The sequence below is a fragment of the Lagenorhynchus albirostris genome, chromosome 11 (genome assembly GCF_949774975.1).
Source record: "Lagenorhynchus albirostris chromosome 11, mLagAlb1.1, whole genome shotgun sequence".
Classification (NCBI taxonomy): domain Eukaryota; kingdom Metazoa; phylum Chordata; class Mammalia; order Artiodactyla; family Delphinidae; genus Lagenorhynchus; species Lagenorhynchus albirostris.
This window is the reverse complement of record NC_083105.1, coordinates 13,981,605-14,006,358: the sequence shown is the minus strand read 5'-3', so window position 1 is coordinate 14,006,358 and position 24,754 is coordinate 13,981,605. Positions and strand designations below refer to the sequence as shown.

Here is a 24,754-nt window from a genome sequence, read left to right as displayed (position 1 = left end):
GTCTTTCTGGTGGACAGGACCATGTCTGGTGGTGTGTTTTGGGGTGTCTGTGAACTTATGATTTTAGGCAGCCTCTCTGCTAATGGGTGGGGTTGTGTTCCTGTCTTGCTAGCTGTTTGGCATGGGGTGTTCAGCACTGGAGCTTGCTGTTCGTTGAGTGGAGCTGGGTCTTAGCGTTGAGATGGAGATCTCTGTATGCGCTCTCGCCGAATGATAGTACATGGGGCTGGGAAGTCTCTGGTGGTCCAATGTCCTGAACTTGGCTCTCCCACCTCAGAGGCTCAGGCCTGACACCTGGCCAGAGCACCAAGACCCTGTCAGCCCCACGGCAGTTCCTGTGCTCAGATATGGAGGCAAAAAGAACTTCACAACACCACAGACATGGACAATAATGCCACTCTTAAGTTGACTCAGGGATGTATATACGTAATGTGTGGCTTGAGCCAAAGACATTGGTTCTGTAGAAAAATCTCTTACAGATCTAACATAAACATGAACAGTTGATCTGAAGTCCTCAGATGCTTTCAAAAATAAGCAAAGTTTACCATCTCTCCTTGTAGATGATGATGCTGACAAAACAACAAATCCAGCTACTGCAATGGTGTCCCCTTCATAGAAAATTTTAGCAGTCCTTTGCTAATTTTCAAAAAAATAATATACTGATGGTGGTGATCTCTGAATTTGAGTTTTCTTGTTCTTGTAGTCCAATCTTCAAAACAGCTCTTCTATTTCCACCATAAGTTAAAGAAGAGATACGTGAGAGTTTTCCTTTGTACCCACACAATGAACTCCAAACGTACTTGGAAATTGACTCACAGCTTGTATATATTCTTAAAGAATCTTGGTAAGTACTGCCAAACTATTAAAAAGACTATTCTGACATTCAGTTATAACAGACACTTTCATGAGAGTTGGTCCCAAGGGATACTTGCCAGTATTAGATGATACATTTTTTAAAGCCTTTGCCATTTAGATATAAAAATCTTATTTCCTGTTGCTTTGAATAGTTAGTGATATTGCTATATTACTCTCTCTCTATATATATATATTTTTTAAACCATTTGCTTATTTTATTTTGTGAATTCCTTTATTCTTATCCTTTACCCATTTCCCATTGGTCTATTTATTTTTCCTATTTATTTGTAAGAGCCCTTTATATATGTTATCTGCTATGTTTGTTCAAAGTATAATTTTCCCAACTTATCACTTACCATTTAATTTTGTTTCAATTGCTGATTGGCATTCAGAATTTTTCCCTTTTTTTCCTCATTTTAATAAGTCAAATCTGGTAGACTTTTCCCTTGACAGTTTTTTTTTCCCCATTTCCCTTGGGCATATGCAAATCTTCCTCACCCTTAGATGAAAATGTTCATATTTTTCTTCCAGTTTTGTTTAATGTCCTGTTTTAAACTTAACTCTTTAATCAATCCAAAATTCATTTTTTGTATCTGACAATACTCTGTTTCATCATCTTTTCCCAAATTCACAATCTTCACGATAACACCCTTTGCTGCATAATCTGTTCTTTCTGTATAGGTTGCTAATTCTTCGTCAGGCAAGGGTTGATAAATACCAAAACCTAAGACATCACTCTTTCCTTTTCATATTCAGAGCAGAGAGAAGTAACTGCTGCTGGGACTCTTCCCCGCTGAGTGGAGGAAAAGCCTCAGCAACCCTATCAGGACTTCTTCACCTGAATGTTTACTGAGAGTCAGTTCTGCGCAAGCACTGTGCTAACAACAGGGATGGGGTGGGCAAGACCATCCAGAGGACTTCACATTGTAGTGGATGAGTCAGCCTTATAACCAACACTTAGGCCGTGACGGTATTTAACAAATAATTATATAAGGAAGATATTTAACAAGTAATTATACAATGACAAGCGTCATGACAAAGGAAGCACAGAGTGGCATGACAGCCTAATTAGGAGGGGAATTCTGCGCCAAACATTAATAGAACGGTGGGCCAAGAACAGTGTCCTTGAGATTAACCTGAGCTCTAAATGACAGATGGGGAGGGAAGACGTTTCAGGTAACATGGCGAACTAGGTAACCCAAAACCCCTTTCAATGGGAGATATGTATACAATTTAATATACAAACATATATATAGTTATGTATATATTTTACACAATATATGCATATAATATGCATATTATATAGACCTTATATATACAGTATATATTAACATATATATTATAAATATATACCTATGCCTATAGTTATGTATTTAATACATATAATTATATATATATATAGTTTATATATATTATATGAATAAAACATAAGTTGGCATGAAAGCAAATCTACAAATATTAAAAGCAAATAAAAGTTGGAAAATTAGACTATAAGTAATTCCTGAACCCAAGTATTGCCCTGAAGGAAGCAGCCCTTGAACTTCTGCTTTCATTACCATGGGTGGAGTACAGGAGAGAGAAGATAAGGATGGTGGTCTGGCTTAATAAGGAGTCAGAGAGAAGACATCTGAACAAAATTAGGACCCCAAATTCTTTACTCCCTGAATAAAGGTAATCTAGAAATAAACTCAACCATCCAGAAGAGAAAAGCCAGGAAACACACTGGTGTTTAGCTTGATGACTAACTGTGGCTGGTTATGGGGGGGGAATCTTGAGAATTAGTACAATCCCTTGACGCTGTACCATCCAATGTGTGTGCTCTCAACTCAGGCTACCTGTTAGATCTGACAAACCTCAGAGAATTGAATTCAAAGTCATTAGGACTGACAGTGCCTCAGGCGGTTGGCAGCAATAAATGCAAACATTATTTCAGGCAAACACAGGATTACACCTCACTGATTTCACAAATCAGCATGGGATTTTACAGTGTTATGGGTGGGGTTAAAACCCAGACCCACAACCAGCTGAAGGGCTTCTTTCCTGTTTCCACCCCTTTCTAACCCAAATGTCCTGGCCAAATTGTCTCTAGTCTCAGGTTCCACATCTGCAAAATGGGATCATGATAGCACTAGTGTTAAAGGGTCATTGTGAGAATTAAATGAGATAATCCACATTAAATGCTTACAACTGTATCTGGTATGTGATAAATACCAAATAAATGTTGGCTATTATTATTTTCTATGTGTATTGTTGCATACTATCTTTACTCTTTCGCTTATTAATATTTTCTCTATTGTTCATTATTAGATTTGCCAGTTGTTTGCCATTTTCTTATATACAGAACCAGCTTTCAAAATTTTAGTTTTCTGTTTTTCTTACTTCATGGACTTCTGCTGTTAACTTCCCTTCTGCTTTCCTCAGGTCCACACCACTGTTCTTGTCTAAATTACCAAGTGGAATGTGAGATTCATTTATCATCATCTTTGTTTTTGAGTAGTGAAAGCACTAAAGGCTATTAAAACATCTCCAGTGACAGCTCTGGGCACATGCCATAAACTTTACAGTGAAATGTTCTTCGTTTGCTATTTTCAGAGCAGGCTGTGATTTTAGTTTTTATTTCCTTTCGGATTAAATAAGCATATAGAAAAATTCTTCACCCTCTCCTAATTTCCAAGTATCTTGAACCACCCATTTAAAAGTTTGCTTCTTTTTTTTCAAAATTTTTTTAATTGAAGTATAGTTGATTTACAATGCTATGCCAATCTCTGCTGTACAGCAAGTGACTCAGTTATACATATATAGACATACTTTTTTTTTAATATTCTTTTCCATTATGGTTTATCACAGGATATTGAATATAGTTCCCTGTGCTCTACAGTAGGACCTTGTTGTTTATCCATTTTATATATAATAGTTTACATCTTGCTCAACCCAAACTCCTAGTCCTTCCCTCCTCCAACTCCCCCTCCCTTGGCACAAATGAACCTATCTACAAAACAGAAACAGGGCTTCCCTGGTGGTGCAGTGGCTGGGGGTCCGCCTGCCGATGCAGGGGACGCAGGTTCGTGCCCCGGTCCGGGAGGATCCCACATGCCGCGGAGCGGCTGGGCCCATGAGCCATGGCCACTGGGCCTGCGCGTCCGGAGCCTGTGCTCCGCGACGAAAGAGGCCGCGGCAGTGAGAGGCCCGCGTATCACAAAAAAAAAAAAAAAAAAAAAACCACACAAAAAAAACCCAGAAACAGACTCACAGACAGAGAATAGGCTTAAAAGTCTGTTTCTGACATGTAGTTTTCCTACACTGTGGTCAAAAATGGGGCCTATATAATTTTTATGATTTGAATTTTAATGAGGTTTTCTCTGGCCCTCAATTTACATAATTTTTTCATGAACACTTGAAAATCCATTTTTATTCCATTTGAAAAATCATTTTTATTCCATTTGATGGATATGAAATTTGATATCTATTGATATTGATTACAGTTTTAAAACTATCTTTGTCATTAACAATACAATTTGCGTTTTTAGTGGCTGAAACTCCCAATATACCCCATATTTCTATCAGTTTTTGCTTTATATATTTGGAAGATTTCTACTTGGAAAATAGCTTGGCTAGTACATCCTCTTATGGATATCACACTCATCAATTCAAAATTATTAATTTTATCTAATTAAATGTGTTTAATTATATTTGTGTTCATCTGCAATTAACGTATCTTTACTGTATTTATCTTTGTAAGTCTGAGACACACTATAAATTTTATTTTTAAACTTTATAATTTATTTTAGGTGTGTTTCTTAAAGATAGTAAGCACACAGTTAAGATAGCACTATTTAATCAAGCATCAGTTTTGTCCAACAATAGAAGGGTTTAAAGCATTTATATTTATTAAAAGAAATGATGCTGGTTTTGCATCTGGAATAGTATTTTATGCATTATTTTTCAGCTTTGAGAAAAAATTTAAACACATTACAATCAGCCCTTTTATTTTTATTTTTTTTAACTTATTGTTATTTTTTGGCCATTTCGCCCGGCATATGGGATCTTAGTTCCCCAACCAGAGATCGAACCATCACCCCCTGCGGTGGAAGCGTGGAGTCTTAACCACTGGACCGCCGGGGAAGTCCCTACAATCAGCCCTTTTAAATGTACAATTCAACAGAAGTATAGTCTGCAGCTGCTACAGCAATCACTTCATGGAACAATTCCATCAGCCCCAAAAGTTTCCTCATGCCCCTTTGAAGGAAATCCCCACCACACTGCCATTTGGCCCCTAGTAACTTCTGATCTGCTTTCAAGAATTTCATGTAAATGAAATGATGTAACATGCAGTCTTTCTGTCTGGCTTTTTTCACTGAGCATACCACTCTTGAGATTCATTCATACTGTTACATGTGTCATACGTTTCATTGCTGAATAACATTCCACTGAATGGATATACTACCGTTGTTTTCTACAACTGACGGACACTCAAGTTCTATGAATAAAGCTATGTATATTCACACACAAATTTTCGTGTGCATGTACATTTTTATTTCTCTTGGATGAACACCCAGGAGTGGAATCGTTGAGCCATATTGTGAGTATGTGTTTAACTTCTTAAGAAACTAACAAACTGTTTTCCAAAGTGGTTGAACCATTTTATACTTCCACCAACCATGTATGAGAGTCCTGGCTGTTCCACATTCTCACCAACACTTTTTACTGTAAGTCTTTTTAATCTTAGCCATTGTAGTGAGTGTGAAGTAGTATCCCATGATGATCTTAATTTGCATTTCCCTGATGACTAACAACGCTGAGCATTCTACAGGGATTTACTGGCTATACCTGTCTTCTCTGGCGATGTGTCCCTTACAATATGTTGCCCATGTTCAAACTGAGTCATTGGTCTTCTTGTTATTGTTTAAGAGTTCTCTATATATTCCAGATATAAAACTTTTGTCAGACATCTGCTCTGCAAGTATTTTCTTCCAGTCTGTGGCTTGTCATTTTATTAATGTCTTTGGAAGAACAAAAACTATCAGTTTAGATGAAGTCCAATTTATCAGTATATTTTCTTAGTTTGTGGTTTTTATATCCTAGTGAAGAAATCTTTGACTAACCTGAAGTCACTACGATTTTCTCCTCTGCTTCCTTCTACTGTTCTGTATTTGTAGCTCTTACATTGAGGGGTGAGATTCAAGTTAATTTTTGCATATGGTATATAGTGAAGGTCAAAATTCATTGTTCCCCATAGGGACATCCAATATTTTTCTCATTGTCTTTGCTTCCTACCTATCTTATGGAGAGTTTCTTTCATCTGCAATAATCATCTCTAATAACTTAGTTTTAAATCTATTTATAACTTTACCAGCGGTCACCTTTGAACTTTCCAGAAACATCTTTTTTTCCCTGATGATCAGAATGAAGGGCTAAAAAAAAAACTACCATCTGAGTTACCCCACAAAACAGCAGAAATTTAGCAGCTTTTAAATCCAACACACTTCTGAGGCTGTTTCAAAATGTCTGTGATCATCTGGTTATTTGTATGCTTGTAAGAGCAACTTTTGGCATCTGCATGCAGCTTTGCAACTGACTTAAAACAATTATTTACAGATCATTCCATGTGTAACTTCTTCCCGTACATACTGCCTGCCCCTTTAGAACAAGACCTCTTCCATTTGTGAATATTCATTTTGATTACTTTTTTGGTTGGCTGGCAAGTAACTGATGATTCTTTCTTCAAGAAGTATAATACACTGGTGCATATTGTGTGAGCACTTGCATAACATATCTTTTGTGTTTTTTTCCTGTTGCCTTTATACATGAGAGAACTTGGCTGGTATTCTCAGGTCTCTGTCTTGCTCAAAACTCTGTAGACACTTTATTAGCACATAATAAAGTGCTTTATTAGCACTTTATTATTAGAGTGAGAATTTTTATTCTTCAAACACAGAATGGTTCCCTCCACCTCTTACCCTTGCATTATAAGGTTGCCTTAGAGATGACGCTCTACCCCTAGTCCACAGCCACCAACCGTACGTGGTTGTTGAGCCCGTGAAATGTAGCTGTCCAAGGTGGGACACATAAGACATACGCTGGACTTCAAAGACTTAGTGTGGGAAAAAAAAGTGTGCAAGATATCTCATCAGTAATTTTTAAAATATTGATCAATATATTTTAGATATACAGGATTAAATAAAATGTATTATTAAAATTCACTTCACTTGTTTCACTTTGCTTTTGCAAATATGGTACTAGAAATTTTTTAATTATGCATGATTCATCATTGCAGTTCTATTGGATGGCATTACACAAGAGTCAGACGACTTGGATTCACAGTTTAGTTCCACAGTACTGAGTAATTTCAACAAGTCTCTTTTATAAGCCTCTATTTCCTCATCTGGAAATGGGTGAAAATAATTATACTCACCTCAAGGCTTATTGGGGGGATAAAATAAGATTATGCATGTGAAGCTATTAAGTTCATACATAATCAACTCTTATTAATGAGAGCTATTCTTAAAGGAAGAATTTTTTTGTTCTTTATAATTTAAATATTTTCCTAATAGACTGGGAGAAAATATTTGCAAATGATGTGATTGACAAGGGCTTTATTTCCAAACATTACAAACAGTCATGCAACTCAGTAACCAAAAAACAAACAACCCAATCAAAAAATGAGCAGAAAACCTAAATAGACATTTCTGCAAAGAAAACATACAGATGGCCAACAGGCACAAGAAAAGATGCTCGATGTTCCTAATTATTAGAGAAATGCAAATCAAAACTCTAATGAGGTACCACCTCACACCTGTCAGAATGGCCATCATTAAAAAGTCTACAAATAACAAATGCTAGAGAGGGTGTGGAGAAAAGGGAACCCTCCTACACTGTTGGTGGGAATGGAAATTGGTGCAGCCACTATGGAAAACAGTATGGAGGTTTCTCAAAAAACTAAAAATAGACTTGCCATATAATCCTGCAATGCCATTCCTGGGCATATATCTGGACAAAACTAAAACCTGAAAACATACATGTACCCCAGTGTTCACTGCAGCACTATTTACAATAGCCGAGACATGGAGACAACCTAAATGTCCATCAACAGATGAATGGATAAAGAAGATGTGGTACATATATACAATGGAATACTATTCAGCCATAAAAAAAGAACAAAATAATGCCATCTGCAGCAACATGGATGGACCTAGAGATTATCATACCAAGTGAAGTAAGAGAGAAAAGAACAAATATCATATGATATCACTTATATGTGGAATCTAAAATATGACACAAATGAACTTACCTATGACATAAAAAGAGACTCACAGACAAAGACAACAGATCTGTGGTTGCCAGCAGGGATGGGACATGGGGGAGGGATGGATTCAGAGTTTGGGATTAGCAGATGCAAACTATTATATAGAGAATGGATAAACAACAAGGTCCTACTGTAGAGCACAGAGAACTATTGATATATTCAATATCCTATGATAAATCATAATGGAAAAGAATATGAAAAAGAATACATATACACATATATATAACTGAAGCACTTTGTTATACAGTAGAAATTAACACAACATTGTAAATCAACTATACTTCAATAAAATAAATAAAAAACTTTTTTCTAGGGTATATAGCCCGATGTGGGCAACTTACCACTGATTTTACCTGGATTGTAAGGGCCCCTTTTGATCTACATGCATAGAATTCTTTTTAGCTTGTGACAATTTTTTTTGTATTTCATCAGACTCTGGAGGGACCATCCAACACCTTGACTCTGAAGCGCCTGCAGCCCTTAATTTTCATTAGCTTTTCACCAGCTCAGCCACTCCAGCCCAGGGTAACATGCCAAAAATGCACCTCCTCTGACACACATTTTAGAAGCTCTAACATTTCACTCCCCAAACCCAGCCTTTTATCCTTTCAAAACATTTGGATAAAAACTCCTGCTCTCACTGTAGAGATTTTCTAACCTCACCATAATCTCCAGTTGACTCTGCCCACTACTTTCTCACTGTCCATCAAATACCTCTGGTCTCTCTTTTTCTCTCTTTTTTTTTTTGGTGGGGGGCGTCCAACTCATATTCCAAAACCCATCATTATACCTACTCTCTTGAATCACTGAAGTTGTTCAACTCAAATTCTGTACAAATAAGACCTGTGGTACCAGAGAATAACACTGCACTGAAGTCCAAGAGAACGAGATTTCAGCATCACTTAGACCTCTGATTAGCAGCATTCTGCTGATACCTTTGGTAAGTTCCTTATTAACCAAAGAAAACATTTGCTGTTTCTATAGCATGGGATTCTTGAAAAGACACAATGAAATCAGGTTCAGGAAAGCATTTCCTTCTTTATCAAGGAGAATGGACGAGAAGACCACAGCAATGCAAGTGGAAAGGGATCAATGCTCAAGATGAGGAAAGGGTGGGTCAGGGGACACTAAATTGCTTTAAATGAGTTTAAGTCTGAGCTCCAGGAGGGGCATGTCACATACACAGATCTGGAACAACCGTTATATTCTGAAGAACCATAGAGAATGGTAGACATAAGAGATAGAGAAAAAAGTGAGCCCATTCAAGGAAGGTAAAAACTCAGAAACCACTTATCGGGTTAACGCGTCAGAGGATAAATTTAAGTGTCAACTAGGCTCCCAGCACTGCCATTCGGATTATAGTTGAAGGCACGGGGATGATGAGGAGAAGACTTAGTAGATATGCTACGTCCTCAAACACCTGGCTGACCTACTCTGCAGACCCCAAACAGAGCTCATGCATTTTCTGGGAGCCATCACTGGCCAGGCTGTATCCTAAACATTGGGCTTAAAGAAAAAAGTGACAGGCCTTGCCCTCTCGGTTCTCACAGTCTAGTATGGAAGGCAGACAAGTGACCAGACAATGATATACACACTCACATTCAGTCTTTCTTAATGCTCAGGACCAATGGGGGCGGGAGGGGGATTAAAAAGATGAAGATTTCAGTACAGCACAAGGTGAACATTTCTAATCGAGTTTCTAAATATGGAACAAGGTCCTTTGGGAGGTAATGATCTCTTATCTCTGGAAGGACTCAAAAGCAGAAGATTAATGACCATTTACATAGAATATTATAGAAGAAAGTGGAAGGTTATGCCAGATGAATGCCAAGTTCCTTCCTAATTAAGATTCTGTGATTTTCAAAAGGGGACAGAGCCCATTCATTAGGACACTCCATTACATAAAGAGACATTTGCCTGTGTACAAAGTGAATTGTACAACTGACACAGAAAGATTCTTTTCTAACACAGATTACAATTTCTGTTAGTTGTCTACAATGTTCCATGTCTGATATTTAAAAGCCAAAGATCAGTCTTCTGAATACAGAAAAGTACGTTATGCATTTCACTGATCCACCTCTGTTCTGCGATCTCGCGCTCATTATTGGAGAGAAAAGCCTAACTCAAAGGCCCGAGGTGCATTGCAGTCCTTACAGAACCAGCTCTCCCATTCAACAGCCATGCAGATAATCCAGGAACCAGTACAGCAGTAAAGAAAATGGGAAAATGCCAACTTTTCCAGACCTGGACATAATATGTAACCTCAGCCAGCCCTCCTGTATAATATTTGACCCACAAGGAGAGAAAGAACTAGGGCCTAAATCCATAAACTATTCTAGAAAAACAACCTAAAACATGTGCCCTCTGATGAGCGGTCAGCCGTCGTTTGTTCCTTTGCTGTAGAGGAAGAGAAGGTGTGTGTGGATGTGGTAGGTTTGGAAAAGAGAAGATTGAACAGGTTAATCACAGCCATCTGCAAATATACCAAAGAGGAAGGGAAGGAAATAGAATCTGTTGAGGGCCTACTATGTGCCAAGCACCATGCTTTCCATGACAAGACCTCAGTTTTACCAATAAAGGGGAGCTAGAGCTACCAATGTGGAAAGATGATTAAGTTCTCTGTGTTACTCTCACCATTACCATATTACTGGTGAAACTGGACAAGGCAATTCTAAAGGCCACCCGGCTTCATTTCTTTCTTCTGCAGGGCATCTCCGAGCAGATCCTACCCTCTATGAGAGACACATGTCCCAGAGCTTCCGTCTCTCCTCTGCAGGTCAATTCTAATTGGAACTGCTCCAGCCCATGCGGGTATCTGGTCACTGCAATGGAAGCTCGTGCCAATGCCAAGCGTGTGGTCCCTTTGAACTATACTCCAGGCCTGGATCATAAAATCCAGATCTAGTTTGGAGAAGAGTCATATGTGAGATTTGGGGCAACTTGCTTAACCCCCACTGGGCCTCATTTGTCAAAAACTAGCTATGAGTATTGGGTTTCTTTTTAACCCTGAGACCCTATGAGTTCATGTCATTATCAATCCCTCCCAACTGAAAATGCCCATCACTCAGGAGGCATATCTTCCGAGGAAACGGATGGGGCGGGCAGTAGTGTCTCCATCCCCCAGTGAGAGGAACAATAGAAGTCTGTCTCCCAAAGGACAGCAGGTGCTGAAAGACGGCAGTTATCTGAGAGAACCTCTACAATACTCCATAGGGACCAGCACAAAGGCAACTGAGTGTGAGTAGGACGGCAACTTTTAGAGTCAGCCATCAATGTTTTCCGTGACCACAGCCCTGAATCCCACTTCATAATCTGTCTGATGCTGGTAATGAGCGGGCATCAGGTCTAAGAGAAAAGGAGATAAATGAGGGCTCCCAGCTAGACAGGGGAATCATGAAACAGCCCCGGCGCCAGCCACTTCCCTTCATGAGCTCGGGATCATCCTCACCCCAGTGGTGGCCTGGGGGTGACTTCCCGGGCCAACTAGGAGCAAGATCAAAGGCTGCTGGGCATGCAGGGCCTCGTCTGAACACTGGCAAATATCTCGCTGATTTAAGGCAAACTGTCCAGAGTGGTGACTGTTTAGTTTAGAAAATGATCCTTGGATGGCAGTGATGGGGCTGTCCCAGCCCTCAGCGGCATCATTAGTGAGACATACTTTGGTCCCCAGCAGGAAGGCCACTCGCTGCAGGCCTTTAAATGGAGGGGTCATGCTTAACGCATTTATTCTTCAGGAACAACCAGAAAAAGAACACCACCGAGAGCTCAGAGGACCCTTGTCTAGACACAATTATAGCATCTTAGCTTAAAAACAGGCCACAGAGAAGGAACCAGAACACAGGAGAAAGAACATGGATTATGGAGTCAGTTCTGGGTTTTAATCCCAGCTCTACCACATACTAGCTATGCATGTGATTTGGGCTTATTTAACCTCCCTAAGCCTCAGTTTCCTTATCTGTATAATGGGGATCATAATAGGACCGATCCACAGAGTTACTGTGAGCGTTCCATGAGAGAACCATGTAAACATAAAAAAGAAAGCGTTGCATATATAGCACAGGTTACACCACAGCCTATGGGGTCCAGAGTCACTGAAAACAGGAATCTTGAGTTCAAGTGCAATTCAACAGTGGCAGCTTCAGCCAGTGGCTGCAACCCACGTCCCCCTCCTTTCCTTCAGATCCATCCCACCTCCATGTCTATTGAATTACACAATCATGCATCTCATATCATTTCATTTGGAAAGGGAAAAATCAAATAGCTGCCTTGGCATTTATGAGCTGCCTGATCTTAGGCAAACATCCTTCAACTCCGAGCTTCAATTTATAAACTGCCTGTGAGATGGAGGTAACGAAACTCCTCTCTCCAGCCCACAGGGTGGTCCTGAGAAGTGAGTGAGAGCATGCCGCCACCTGCAAAGCTCCCCACGGAAAGAAGTCATCGTCCCTGTCCTGCTGCTCCCCTCCCCTGGTGACAGGAGCTGCACGTCCTGGGTAGAGTTTGGGGCACCCAGGGCCGGTAGCCTGTTGATCTGGGGCCTCGGAAGCTGGAAATGAATGGGCCACATAAACATCAGAAAGACCAGTGAGCGTTTCACAGGCCACAGGGACGAGCAGGCTGAGCCATCACTGTTTGCAAATCCGCACTAACTGGTCATTACACAGAGAAGCACAGCAGTCCAGCGCGAATTTCTCACAGCTCATTTTTTTTTTTTTGCGGTACGCTGCCTCTCACTGTTGCGGCCTCTCCCGTTGCAGAGCACAGGCTCAGCGGCCATGGCTCACGGGCCCAGCCGCTCCGTGGCATGTGGGATCTTCCCGAACCGGGGCACGAACCCGTGTCCCCTGCATCGGCAGGCGGACTCTCAACCACAGCGCCACCAGGGAAGCCCTCACAGCTCATTTTTAATCATGCACTGATCCTTCATAACTTCCTTTCCCCTATTACTCCATTCTCCAGCGCTAACAGATAGAATAAGGGGCCCACAGGAGTATTTCTGAGAAACGCCATTTCCAAGAGCTGTACAAAGTGATTTCTCATTCTTATCGGGGGAGGCCGTCTTACGTGTCTGCTGACGCTACCATCCGACATGCTTCCTGGATGCAAGTAAAGAACACAGCACCATTCCCTGTCATCATCCATCCCTTCTCTAATGCCATCTAATGGATGGTGTTTCAGTGTGTTCCCTTCCTGGTTTACCTGTCATGGAAAGACACTCCACCTGTCCCACAGCTGCTCTTGGGATGTTAAGGTGGGTTGGCACAGACGGAGCCTCCTCATCTATGCCACTGCAGGGTCACTGGTAGACAAATACCTGGCTGTCTGCCCATGCCCTGAGCCACAAGGGGCCTCAGGAATGTGGTGAACCCTGACAATGATCAAGAAACTCCTTCCTCAACCTAAATGTCCACTGACAGATGAATGAATAAAGAAGATGTGGTACATATATACAATGGAACACTACTCAGCCATAAAAGAGAATGCAATAATGCCGTTTGCAGCAACATGGGTGCAACTAGAGATTATCATACTAAGCAAAGTAAATCAAAGAGAAAGACAAATACCATATATCACTTACATGTGGAATCTAAAATATGACATAAATGAACCTACCTTTGAAACAAATAGACTCACAGACATAGAAAACAGACTGGTGGCGGCCAAGGGAGATGGGGTTGGGGGAGGGATGGAGTAGAAGCATGGGGGGAGCAGATGTAAGCTATTATATACAGAATGGATAAACAAGGTCCTACTGTATAGCACAGGGAACTATGTTCAATATCCTATGATAAACCATAATGGAAAAGAATATTAAAAAACAATGTGTATATATATATGTATAACTGAATCACTTTGCTGTACAGCAGAGATTAACATGACATTGTAAATCAACTATACTTCAATTAAACAAAACAAAACAAAACTGAAACCTCTTCCTAATGGCTTCATGTCTCTTAGGCACCCAGTGCTGAGTTTACTGTGTATCATTCATTTAGCAAATGTTTTCATAGGTGAGGCATCATCACGGTTTAGGTTTGTTGAGCAGGTGTTAAGCTTACAAGGTGATGAAAAACAGACAGGATCCCAGCTCTTTCGGAGCCTACACTCTAGGGGAGACAGACATTTACCAGCTCATTACACAAAGGCGTGAAAGCTTACACTCCGCAGCGAGTTTACTGAAGGAACCATATGTGATCCTCTGAGAAGATACAACAAAGAAGCCCCTATGCGATGATGAAGGCAGGGAAGGTTTCCTTGTGTACATGGAGCTTAAGCAAGAGAACGTGGACTCAATTAGCGATGGGGGAGAGCAGGCTGAGAGTACAACAGAGAGAAGAAATGACTTGTGCAAAGGGAAGGGAAGGGAAGGAGCAGAGCAGAAGGGAAGGGAAGGAGCAGAGCAGACTAGAAGATCCAGTGGGGAAGCAATGGTGCTAACAGCAGACGACTAAGTCAGGAGGAGGTAGGAGCCAGACTGTGCAGACAAACTCGACTCAGTTAAGGACTGTGGTCTCCATCTTAGTAGCATCCGGAAATCACTGAAGGTCTTACACAGAGCACGGGGAAGGTGTGGTTGGGCTTGCCTTTGGAAAGCCTGACTCATGCTGCTGACGGAGAACAGATGTGGGTGAGGAGACATGAGCGGAGGAGAAGGGAAAAGGCTTCTCTGCGAAAACAAAGCAAAACAAAAAACTGCTGTTGTGTTGGCGACAGAGCATTCAGGCTTAGACAAGGATGGTAGCAGGGGAGACGAAGACTAGCTAGGACCTCAAATGGCCAGATGCTCGGAGAGAGAAAGGGACCCATCGAAGGCAAACTCGGTTCTGGATAAGCAGCTAAGTAGGTGGTGGTGTTAGGTTTCAGGAGAGGCTCAGGTTGGGGGAGGGGAGTGGGCACACCACGGTTTAGACTTGTTGAGCAGAAGTATGTATACATTATGATGACTGTTTTCATGAATAATGGAAAAATTATGTTTTACAGAATGCCTTCATACTCACTGTCCTTACCAGATTCTGACAACTGCCTCACGGAATACAGGACTGTGGGTGATAGATGTTTTAAGAGGTAGGGAAATGAAATGCAGACGGTAGGGACATTGCATGGCAGAGTCAGCAGCAGAAGGCAGGGTCAAGGGCAGGACTCTGGAGACGATATCCTTTAGGACACATCAGATTGTTGTTGTTTTTTAGTTCTTATTTTTTAAGCCATGGAGTCCTCAATTCAAATGGATAAAAACTCCAGTGTGTAAAAATAATGGATACCTGGATTCATGTGGGCATGAGGGAGTCAGAGCCCTCGTCTTCCCCCACACCAGTCCCCTCCTTTCCTCCAAGACCCTAAGGAAGCCTTGGGGTTCCCGGGGGCAGCTTACAGGCCACCGTGCCTTACCTTTCAACCTCCCAGCTGCCCTGCGGGCCTTCAATCAAGAGCATTTTAATCCTATATTGCCATGGCTGCAAAGGGGAATGAGGGATTGTCAAGAACCTGCTGCATTTCAGGCACTGCTGGGCCTTCACATGAGTGATCTGATTTAATCCAGTATCTTCTCCCACAGCTGGCAGGGTTCCACCCATTTTCAGCTGCTCAAGCCAAGGCTCAGAACCCAAATCAGATATCAGCTCTTTAATGGCAAGATGCGAAATGAAGCTGGGGTTTTCAACTACTTCGTGTTTCCTCAAAGAGCAGAGGGGGTGCAGGCTTGCACAGGGCACAGACACAGGACTGCTCTAAGAGAGAACACGCTGTGCCAGACGTGGCCCCCTCCCCTCCTGCTGCTTTTCCCCATGGTGTTGGCCCTCAGACCCCGGGAGACAGAGTGGCTTGCTTTCACCTTAATTAGTGCAGCAATTTGCTAAATTTTGTTTTTCCCTTTTTAAGAGTGTTAATCAGTTTTAGCTCAGAATAGATTGGAATGGCACACAAATTACCACGACAATCCCCAAATGCTAAATTCTGAACATCTCGATCAACCTCAGAGCCTGAAATATGGGAAAATGAGAAACTCCGGCCAACATCTTTGTGATCTATTTAAAATGCTATGGCTCTGAAATGAAAAGATAATGGCTTTATGAGGTTTAGACCAAGCAATGTGCTAAAATCTGCCTCATGTCTAGGTGTTTAGTCCTTCCCAAGGTGACTGGAGACAGAGCTGCAACGGTTTCTGCAAAGCGACATGTTCCACTAATAACAGCAATTGGTTAAATCCACAAGCATTACAGGGTACCAACAAATGCGCCAGAAATACAGAAAAGAACAAGATGTGCTCCCAGCCCCGTCCCGTCAAGAAGGTTCTAAACTAAAGCAGTCGACGGGTAAGTGAACAGAAAACGTCCTCCTCTTTCCTGGAGGAGTCGTGGGACGTTCTCAGAGGGGGTAGCCATGGAGCTGAGTCCTAAAGGATGAGTGGGAGGTGTGACAGTAGCTGGAAGGGTGTGTCAGATAGAAGGAACAGCAGAAGCAAACGCTCAAGCGCAGGAGGGAGGGCAGAGAGCCCAGAGGTGGTTTCTTCGAGCTGAGTAATAAGCAAATTTGCAGGAATGGCCAGAGATGCGACTGGAAGAAGAGTCAAGAGCCAGAACGTGCAGGACTTTTAAATCAGACCGTGAACCTCAAGCCTGATGCAGACCACGTGATACCACAGGAGGATTTCTTTATTATTCTTTTTTTTTTTTTTTTTTTTTTTTTTTTTTGCGGTACGTGGGCCTCTCACTGTTGTGGCCTCTCCCATTGCAGAGCACGGGCTCCGGACGCGCAGGCTCAGCAGCCATGGCTCACAGGCCCAGCCGCTCCTCGGCATGTGGCATCTTCCCAGACCGGGGCACGAACCCACGTCCCCTGCATGAGCAGGCGGATCCTCAACAACTGCACCACCAGGGAAGCCCCCACAGGAGGATTTTAAGCAAGGGAATGACGTGGCCAAATGAGTCTCCTTTGGTTGAAACCCTCTGGCCCAACATAATCCTTAATATTTATTCAACATAGTCTTTTAAAGCACATTCACTCATGTTCTCTCATTTGAGCCTCTTAATGACTCCATGAGGTTGGTGTTATAAGTACATTTCTACTCATGAAAAAACAGATCCAAAGGTATAGCCTGTTTACTTTGTGTCTTATGACCAGTAAATGACAACATACGAATTCAAACACAGGCCTGTTGGACTCAGCGCTGACCTCACCGGGTAACAGAATTCTCTAGATATTGGCCACCATAGGCCTTCTTTAGATATGGACCAGGCCAGTAGCCTCCAGCCTCCACAGAAAGCCTTGGTGGCCAGAACTGCACAGACCAACACGCATTCTGTGCTCAAGAAATGGTTGCTTTAATGCTTCAGATAACCAAATCAGATTCAAGTGGCAAACACCCTCAGTTATACCCTGGACGTCTCCAGTTTGCGAGCTGAGATTTCTGCCTTTGCTGCTGTCTACTAAACCATAAACAAGAAAAGCATCCCGCTTGATCTCCCTTCTCACCGGTACCTTGAGCTCATCCGCGTTGTAGAAGTCTACTCGCACGGCAGGCACCATCCAGGTCTGGAAGAGCGTCGCCAGGATCTGCTCGGCGATGGAGTCGGCGATGACGTGGAAATGCAGGGGGTTCCGCCTGTGGGCAGGGAGCGGAGGAGAGTTAGGAGGGAGAACCAAGGCCGCAGAGACACGCTCTTACCAGCTGGTAGCGTGTGGCCAGTTTCTAACAGCAGTGATGAAGGACAATCAGGCATGTTACCTACTGGAGAGGACGTCAGAGCTGAGGAGAGAAGATGTCTCATCCAACCTCAGGATTTCAGAGACGTGGCCACCAAGGACCAGAGAGGGTAGAATCCCTGGTGACATTCAATGCAAGCCAACCGCCATACCTGTTACTAGGGCATCTGTGTTTCTAAAAATCTTAAGTAGCGCATGTGTAACAATTTGGTCAATGCTTTATCTTTACCACCTGGATGTACCGGCATCAGTGCAGAAGCACGTGGACAAAGGATGAGGTCTTTGGACCAGCTGTGCGGAGCGGGTAACGCACCTCTCCCCCAGCACAGCACTAAGTCCTATCTTCTGCCTGTTCCTCCCCGAAAGAGAAACAGGCAGCCACGATGGCATCACCTGGGGCTCCCATAACTGAGTATCAGCCCACCCTCACTCGTAATATTTCTAAAGCCTTTATTCATTCTACCTCAGTTGACCCGCTGTTACACTGAGCCAGCACCCAAAATGCAAACCAGCAGTACACAAGGGCAAGGCTTCCAATTCAAATGGAAATGGGTTCGAAGCCCAGATCTGGCATCTATCAGGGGAGGACTTCGAGCATGTCACTTATACCTCTGCACTGCTGCTTCTTCATTCTGCAAAATGTGAAAAACCTCCTCTACGGGCTACTGGGTCAGTTAGATGAGATAAGACGTACCATACATGATGCATCTCAACAACAAACATAGATGGGATAACAAGACAGCAGATACGCCTTCCTGAGGGACCGGCAGGCACAAACCAGAAGCTCAACCCAGTAGAACTATTACCAGAAATATCATTGCTCTAGTAAGAATAACGGCATACATCGTAATACCACGAACAAGCACCTCTGGAAATCTAAAGATGAGAATGACCTCGCCCACCCCAACCTCGAGGAGTTCTTACTACTTAGAGACAGTTAAATATGAACCCAAACATAAACAGGAGGTGGACTGTGATAACAGCTACAACAGAACACAAGGCTCCAGGAGAGTAAAGCAAAAGAAGGGCTAATCTGGACCGGGTCAGAAGAATGTGTAAGAGGTGGGGGAAGTAGTGCCCTGAAGGATAAATGACTTTATTCTTGGCAAAGAAGAGGGGACTCGATCCAAGGAGAATAACACGAGACTCTGGCTGGAGCCCAGGGGGTGCTGAGAGTGTGGTGGGAAGGGAAGGGTTAGCAGGGACTCAGGGGTTCGAGCAGAGAAGGGGAGAGATGCAAGCGCATAGGGAGCAGTGCAATGAACGCCCGCTTAAACAGTCTGGATTTGATCAGCTCGGTGTGGGGAGTAACAGACTGGCCCATAGCTCTCAGCCTCCTGCAATCACTCCCCAGCCCTGTTCTAAGTTCTAGATACACAGATTTCTTTCAATTCCCCCTACCCTCGTGCTCTCTCTCCACCTGGGCCTTCGCACACACCGTTTACTCTGCAGGAAACCCTCTTGCATTTGCTCGTTCTATAAATACTTATGAAACGCCCACTGTTCACCAGGTGACGTGCAGGATGCTGGGGACATGGTGGTAAGACACCATCCCTGCTCTCACGGTCTCGTCCTCTCCTTCTTCCTCCTCCTCCCCCCGCCCCTGCCTCCACAGCCCCCATTCAGCATTTGGTTCTCTCTCACCCAGCCTTCACTTCTGAGGTCTGCCATCATTTGCTTTTAGAATCCTTCCCTGACGACCCATGACTAAGTCAGGGGCCCTTCCTAATGCACAGTCAGCTCAGCATCTGTGCCCATCCTTAGGCTGTGGTTGCCTGTTTACTGGTCTGCACGCCCCCTCGACCGAGAGCTCAGGGGAGTAAAGGATGGTACCAGCTGTGCTGAAATGGAGAGCCCCACGAGCGGACTCGGTGCCTGGGGCGCCGCAGGAGTTCAATAAACGAAATGAAGGGTGGGATAGGTGATGGGTAGTGGGCAGCTAAGGGGAACAGAGGTGTATGCCTCACTTAGGAGATTAGGTGAATGTGAAACAAGAATCCGACTTAGTATCTGGGGAAGAGCAACAGCGAAGTGGAATCTAGAGGAATTTCAGGAGAAGAGATCTTAGATATGGGGGAAATGGAAAGGAAGAGGAAGACACTGGGGTTCCTGGGCTGGTGGTGATTCGTTCAGGACAGGGGCTACCAGAAGAAAGGCACACTGGGGGAAGATGATGGGTTTGGGACTGGGTATACCAAGTTTCAGGTGAGGGTGGCAAAGCCAGGTGGAACTGGGTAGATGAGTCTAGACCTGAAGAAAGTTATTATCCAAGGCCAACCTGCCAAACACATAGCAGGAGCTCAGGGTGCTGAGCTGAACAAATGACCCAAAGGAGCGATCAGCACTGCTGAACTTCTCCACGGCACCCGCTGCGCGAACACTGCAAGCTCTCCCATTAAACTGTCTATACTCAGAAGGAAGTGGCACGCCTGCCTTACAGCTTTCCTGGAAGCCCTACAGGTAGCTTCCCTATAAGATGCTGCCAGCAGTCCTAGGTGATGATTGGTGGCATGAGGGAGTGATGGTGTATTTGTTCACTGGCTACTGACTTACGTGGACGCTAAGCCAGAGACAGACAGACAGCCACCTGGAAGTCAGAGGGTCCCCTTAGCCCTCAGTGTTGGCACAGTCATCCCCCTCTCCCACGAGCCGCGACCGGAGTCTTACGTATCAAGAATGAATGAAGATAAATCTGTATAACTGTCAGCTTGCATTTTTATCCACAGTAGAGAGATGGCTTAATTTTAGACATGGGTAACAATACCAAACAGATCAACATACTACATTCGCCCCAATGCATCACGTTTTCCACACATCTGTATCTTTGTCTGGGCTGTTCCTTCTCCCTGGGATACTCCCCTGATACTTGGAGGTCCCTGAGTACCTGTTCTTCCTTTCAAACTCCCTTTGTCAGTCATCTCCTCCTCAAAGCCTTCTGTGAGCCCATCTTCATCCCTCCCTTTTCCTGCTAACTGGGCACCTCAAATGAAAAGCTAATCTACCACTTCCAGCGAAGCACTGGGTGATACAAATTCAAACACCTGGCTCCTTCTCTGCACCGCGAGGCCTCTGAGAACAGGAACCATCTTTTCATCGCCACCCCCAGTGCCCAGCAGAGAGCACGGCAAGTAACGGGTGCTCAAGAAACACTGGTGCAACAGGGGACGAAAGCCAGCGCCCCTCCTTCCCTGTCACCGGTCACATTCCCATAAGAAGTAAAAGCAGCTGATGGCACGCTTGCATCAACGGTTCAGGGCCGGCGCTCTGCTCCAGGACATCTGGGTCAGAACCCTGGCTGCATTAATGACTGACCGAGTGACCGAAAGCATGTGACTTCAGCTCTCTATGCCTCAATTTCTTCCTTTCAATTCAGAAACAATAATGGTAAGTAAGCAGCAGGACACTGGGTAATTGTGACAATTACATGATGTGTATAAAGCACTTAGCAAATACCTGGCGTGGAATATTTCCACATATGCTAACAATTGGTGTGGTCTGAAGGTTCGTTGCCTCCCACCCCAAATTCATAACCCCTAAGGTGATGATACCAGGAGGTATGGCCTTTGGGAGGTATTTAGGTCACTAGGGAAGAGTCCTCCTTCCTTATAAGGGGTTAGTGCCCTTATAAAAGAGGCCCTCTTGTTTTTTTGACCACATGAGAACACAGAGAGAAGTCTTCAGTCTGTAATCAGGAAGTTGGCCCCCAGCCAGAGTCAGGCCATGCTGGTGCCATGACCTTGGACTTCCCAGCCTCTAGAACTGAGAAAAAAAATACATGTCTCTTGTTTGTGAGCCACACGTTTGTGCTATTTTGTTATAGCTGCCTGAACGGACTAGGACAACTATTACCGGCACTAACTTATGAAACTGTTATTTTCTCCACTGCTTTTGCATCACTTTTCAAATAAAGTATTTTCAATTAATTCTTCCATTCACAGACAAAAAAATGAGTTGAATGAATAAACACCCAACAAAGAGCTATCAAGCAGCAAGTAAGGCAGAATAGGGATTTAGGCAACGAATGAGCTCAGAGTCCTCTCTTCAGGCAGCAATCAATCTGGCAGAGACAGAGAAAGAATACTAATAACGACATAAACGCTAGAACCCCGGTGTCGCGCTGTAACGCTGGGCTACACACACGGCCGCAAAGTTTGGGAACGGCACAGCTCCCAGGGAGCCACCTGAAGACACTGACGTGGACGGTGAGTGAAGGTACTCCTGGAGCTGGGGAGTGAACAACTTGCACAACTGTACAGGACGGTGCCACAAGGAGGAACACACATGCCACTGGAGTATAAGGTGGGAGAGACCACTTCTCACTAGTGGGGAATCTAGGAAGTGCCCATGGATGATGTGGCAAGTAAACCGGACCTCTGGATGCAAAAAGATGGAGGATAGAGGAAGGCATTCTGCAGGAGGTAACAGAATAAGGAAAGGAACGGAGGTGGGAAAGTCCACCGTATGTCAGTGAAAGAACAATAGTCTTCTTTGAGTGGATCACACAATGTTTATTGAACACCTAGTGTATGCCTGGAATGGGGAGGAAAAAAAGAAGAGAGAGACAGTATTAACAACAAGAAGACAGCCAGACAAGGTTTGGGGAGCTCAGCAGGCAGCAGATTGAAGTTGTAATTCAGGAGGTTCATCTAGTTACCGAGCAGAAGATGAACCAGCGTGGGTAAGAGGAACAGGCTCTCAGAGGACGGTGCAAGCATTTTTTTTTTTTTTTTTTTTTTTGCAGTACGCGGGCCTCTCACTGCTGTGGCCTCTCCCGTTGCGGAGCACAGGCTCCTGACGCGCAGGCTCAGCGGCCATGGCTCACGGGCCCAGCCGCTCCGCGGCATGTGGGATCTTCCCGGACCGGGGCACGCACCCGTGTCCCCCGCATTGGCAGGCGGACTCTCAACCACTGCGCCGCCAGGGAAGCCCCGGTGCAAGCATTTGTATGAGGCTTTCCCCCTCTCCTGCGTTCTTCCTCTGGTCTATTTAAAGCATCTCTCCAGAAGGGAGTGTAACTCCAGAAAGACACTGGGCTCCTCTTTAGGGCTAAACTAGGTGTTTGCATGGTCAAAGGGGTCAGTGAGCCTCATCAGCTTCCCTCATTAGACAACTAAGAAAACGCTTAATCTGAGGACACACAGTCCCCAGCTCAGGGGACCACCAGGACCCTGACAGTTCGCTGACCCCCTCAGTAATCAGCTTCCCTCATTAGACAACTAAGAAAACGCTTAATCTGAGGACACACAGTCCCCAGCTCAGGGGACCACCAGGACCCTGACAGTTCGCTGACCCCCTCAGTAATCCAATGCGGTCTAGCCAGCAGTAGCTCACGTCTCCTCGTGGGGAGGAGGAACACCTGGAGGGGCTCTGCTAATAATGCTCCACCTTGGGAACCATCACAAGGATGTGGGTCCCGTCAACTGCACCTCCAGCGGCCACGAGGAAAGCACCTGAAAGCATGGCCCAGACCACTTTTCATAGAGCTCCTGTGTAAGCCAGAATGTCACCCTTGAGCTTTAACTTCTGAATCTGGCTGCCAACCAGATGGTCCCACTTCATATCCCATGGGCCCCTTGGAATCAAGACGACCCAATTACAACCCTCCTAACAAACAAAGAATGTCAGCTCCATGGGGACAGGGACCTGGTTGGTCATTCACTGGTGTATCCCACCCCCTGGAACAGTGCCTGGCATATTAAATAGGGGCTCGTGTTGTCCTCTCTTGGCCCCTTACACATGTCTGTCCTCCTGAATTCCCTGCCTGAGTGAACGGTGCACCATTCACCCACACTCAAAAGCTAGAAATGGGGCTGTCACCTGGGCTCCTTCCCCGCCCACATCCCACACGCCCAGTCAACCGCAAGTCCCCAGAGGCAGCGTTAGTCTCATGGTTGGGGCTTTGAAGCCAAACCGCCTGGCTGCTTCTTATCTAGGTCCTGTCACAAATGATGTGACCCTGAGTGAGCTTTTTAATCTTAGTCTCAGTTTCCAAATCTGTAAAATGGGGTTGATGTTGATGGCTCCTACCTCATAGTTACTGTCTGATGAACTGAGTTAAAATATATAAAGAACTTAGAAGGGTGACTCCCAGGCAGTAAGGACTTCATAAATATTAGCTATTATTACCCCAACTAACCTTCAGGAACATCTTATGAATATATTCACCCCTTCTCTCCCTGATCTCTGAGCTTGCTCCCTCCAATAGCTCGTCCATCCTGTCAGCCCTGAACTCTCTAAAATGATCACATGATCCCCTGCTCACCATACAGCCTTGCGCCTGGAGCTAACCGGACCTTCAATGAGCTCCCCCTGTCCCCCTGTCCATGCTCACGCCTCCCCACTCCCTCCTGCACTCCAGCCACTGTCCTCCGCAGACCTGCATGTGGCCACCTCTTATCCCTCCTTCAAGAAGAAACCGAAGTGTCACCTCTTCAAGGAAGCCCTCCATGGCTACTCTACCCAAAATGTCCCTCTCCCTCCCCATCACTCCCCACCCCACTGCCCTGTTTGGTTTCTGTCTAGCACTGACTAGTATTAGAAATCTCCATCTTCATCGGCAGGTCTATCTCCACCCTCCACTAGAATGTGAGCTGTCTAGGGTAGAGATTCTCTCGTTTCACAAAGCACCTACTCTCTCGTTAACCCCCTCTACAACCCCAGTGCCTAGAAAGTGCCTGGCCGTGAGTCAGGTCCAGGACTTGGCCACGTTCTCCCACAGGCTGTGTTCACGCTGTCGTGGCTTCCACAACCGCCTACACGTTGCCGCACTTCCTGCTTCCAGCCTTCTGTTCTCAACTTAGACGCCACGGCTCCAAGGAAGCCATTCCACAGAGTCAGATGCCCTTTCTCAGTGCCTCCCACTGATATCAGAGCTCAAAACTTAGATTTTTCTGA

At 44.3% G+C, this 24,754-nt stretch overlaps 1 protein-coding gene across 1 annotated transcript in view; it reads right to left on the bottom strand.

The window, feature by feature from the left end:
- LARGE1 (LARGE xylosyl- and glucuronyltransferase 1) overlaps positions 1 to 24,754 on the bottom strand; it is a 589,914-nt gene that overhangs the window by 267,228 nt on the left and 297,932 nt on the right. The window contains 1 exon segment of the mRNA XM_060165047.1: positions 17,636 to 17,759. Within this exon segment, the coding sequence (XP_060021030.1) occupies positions 17,636 to 17,759 (124 nt within the window).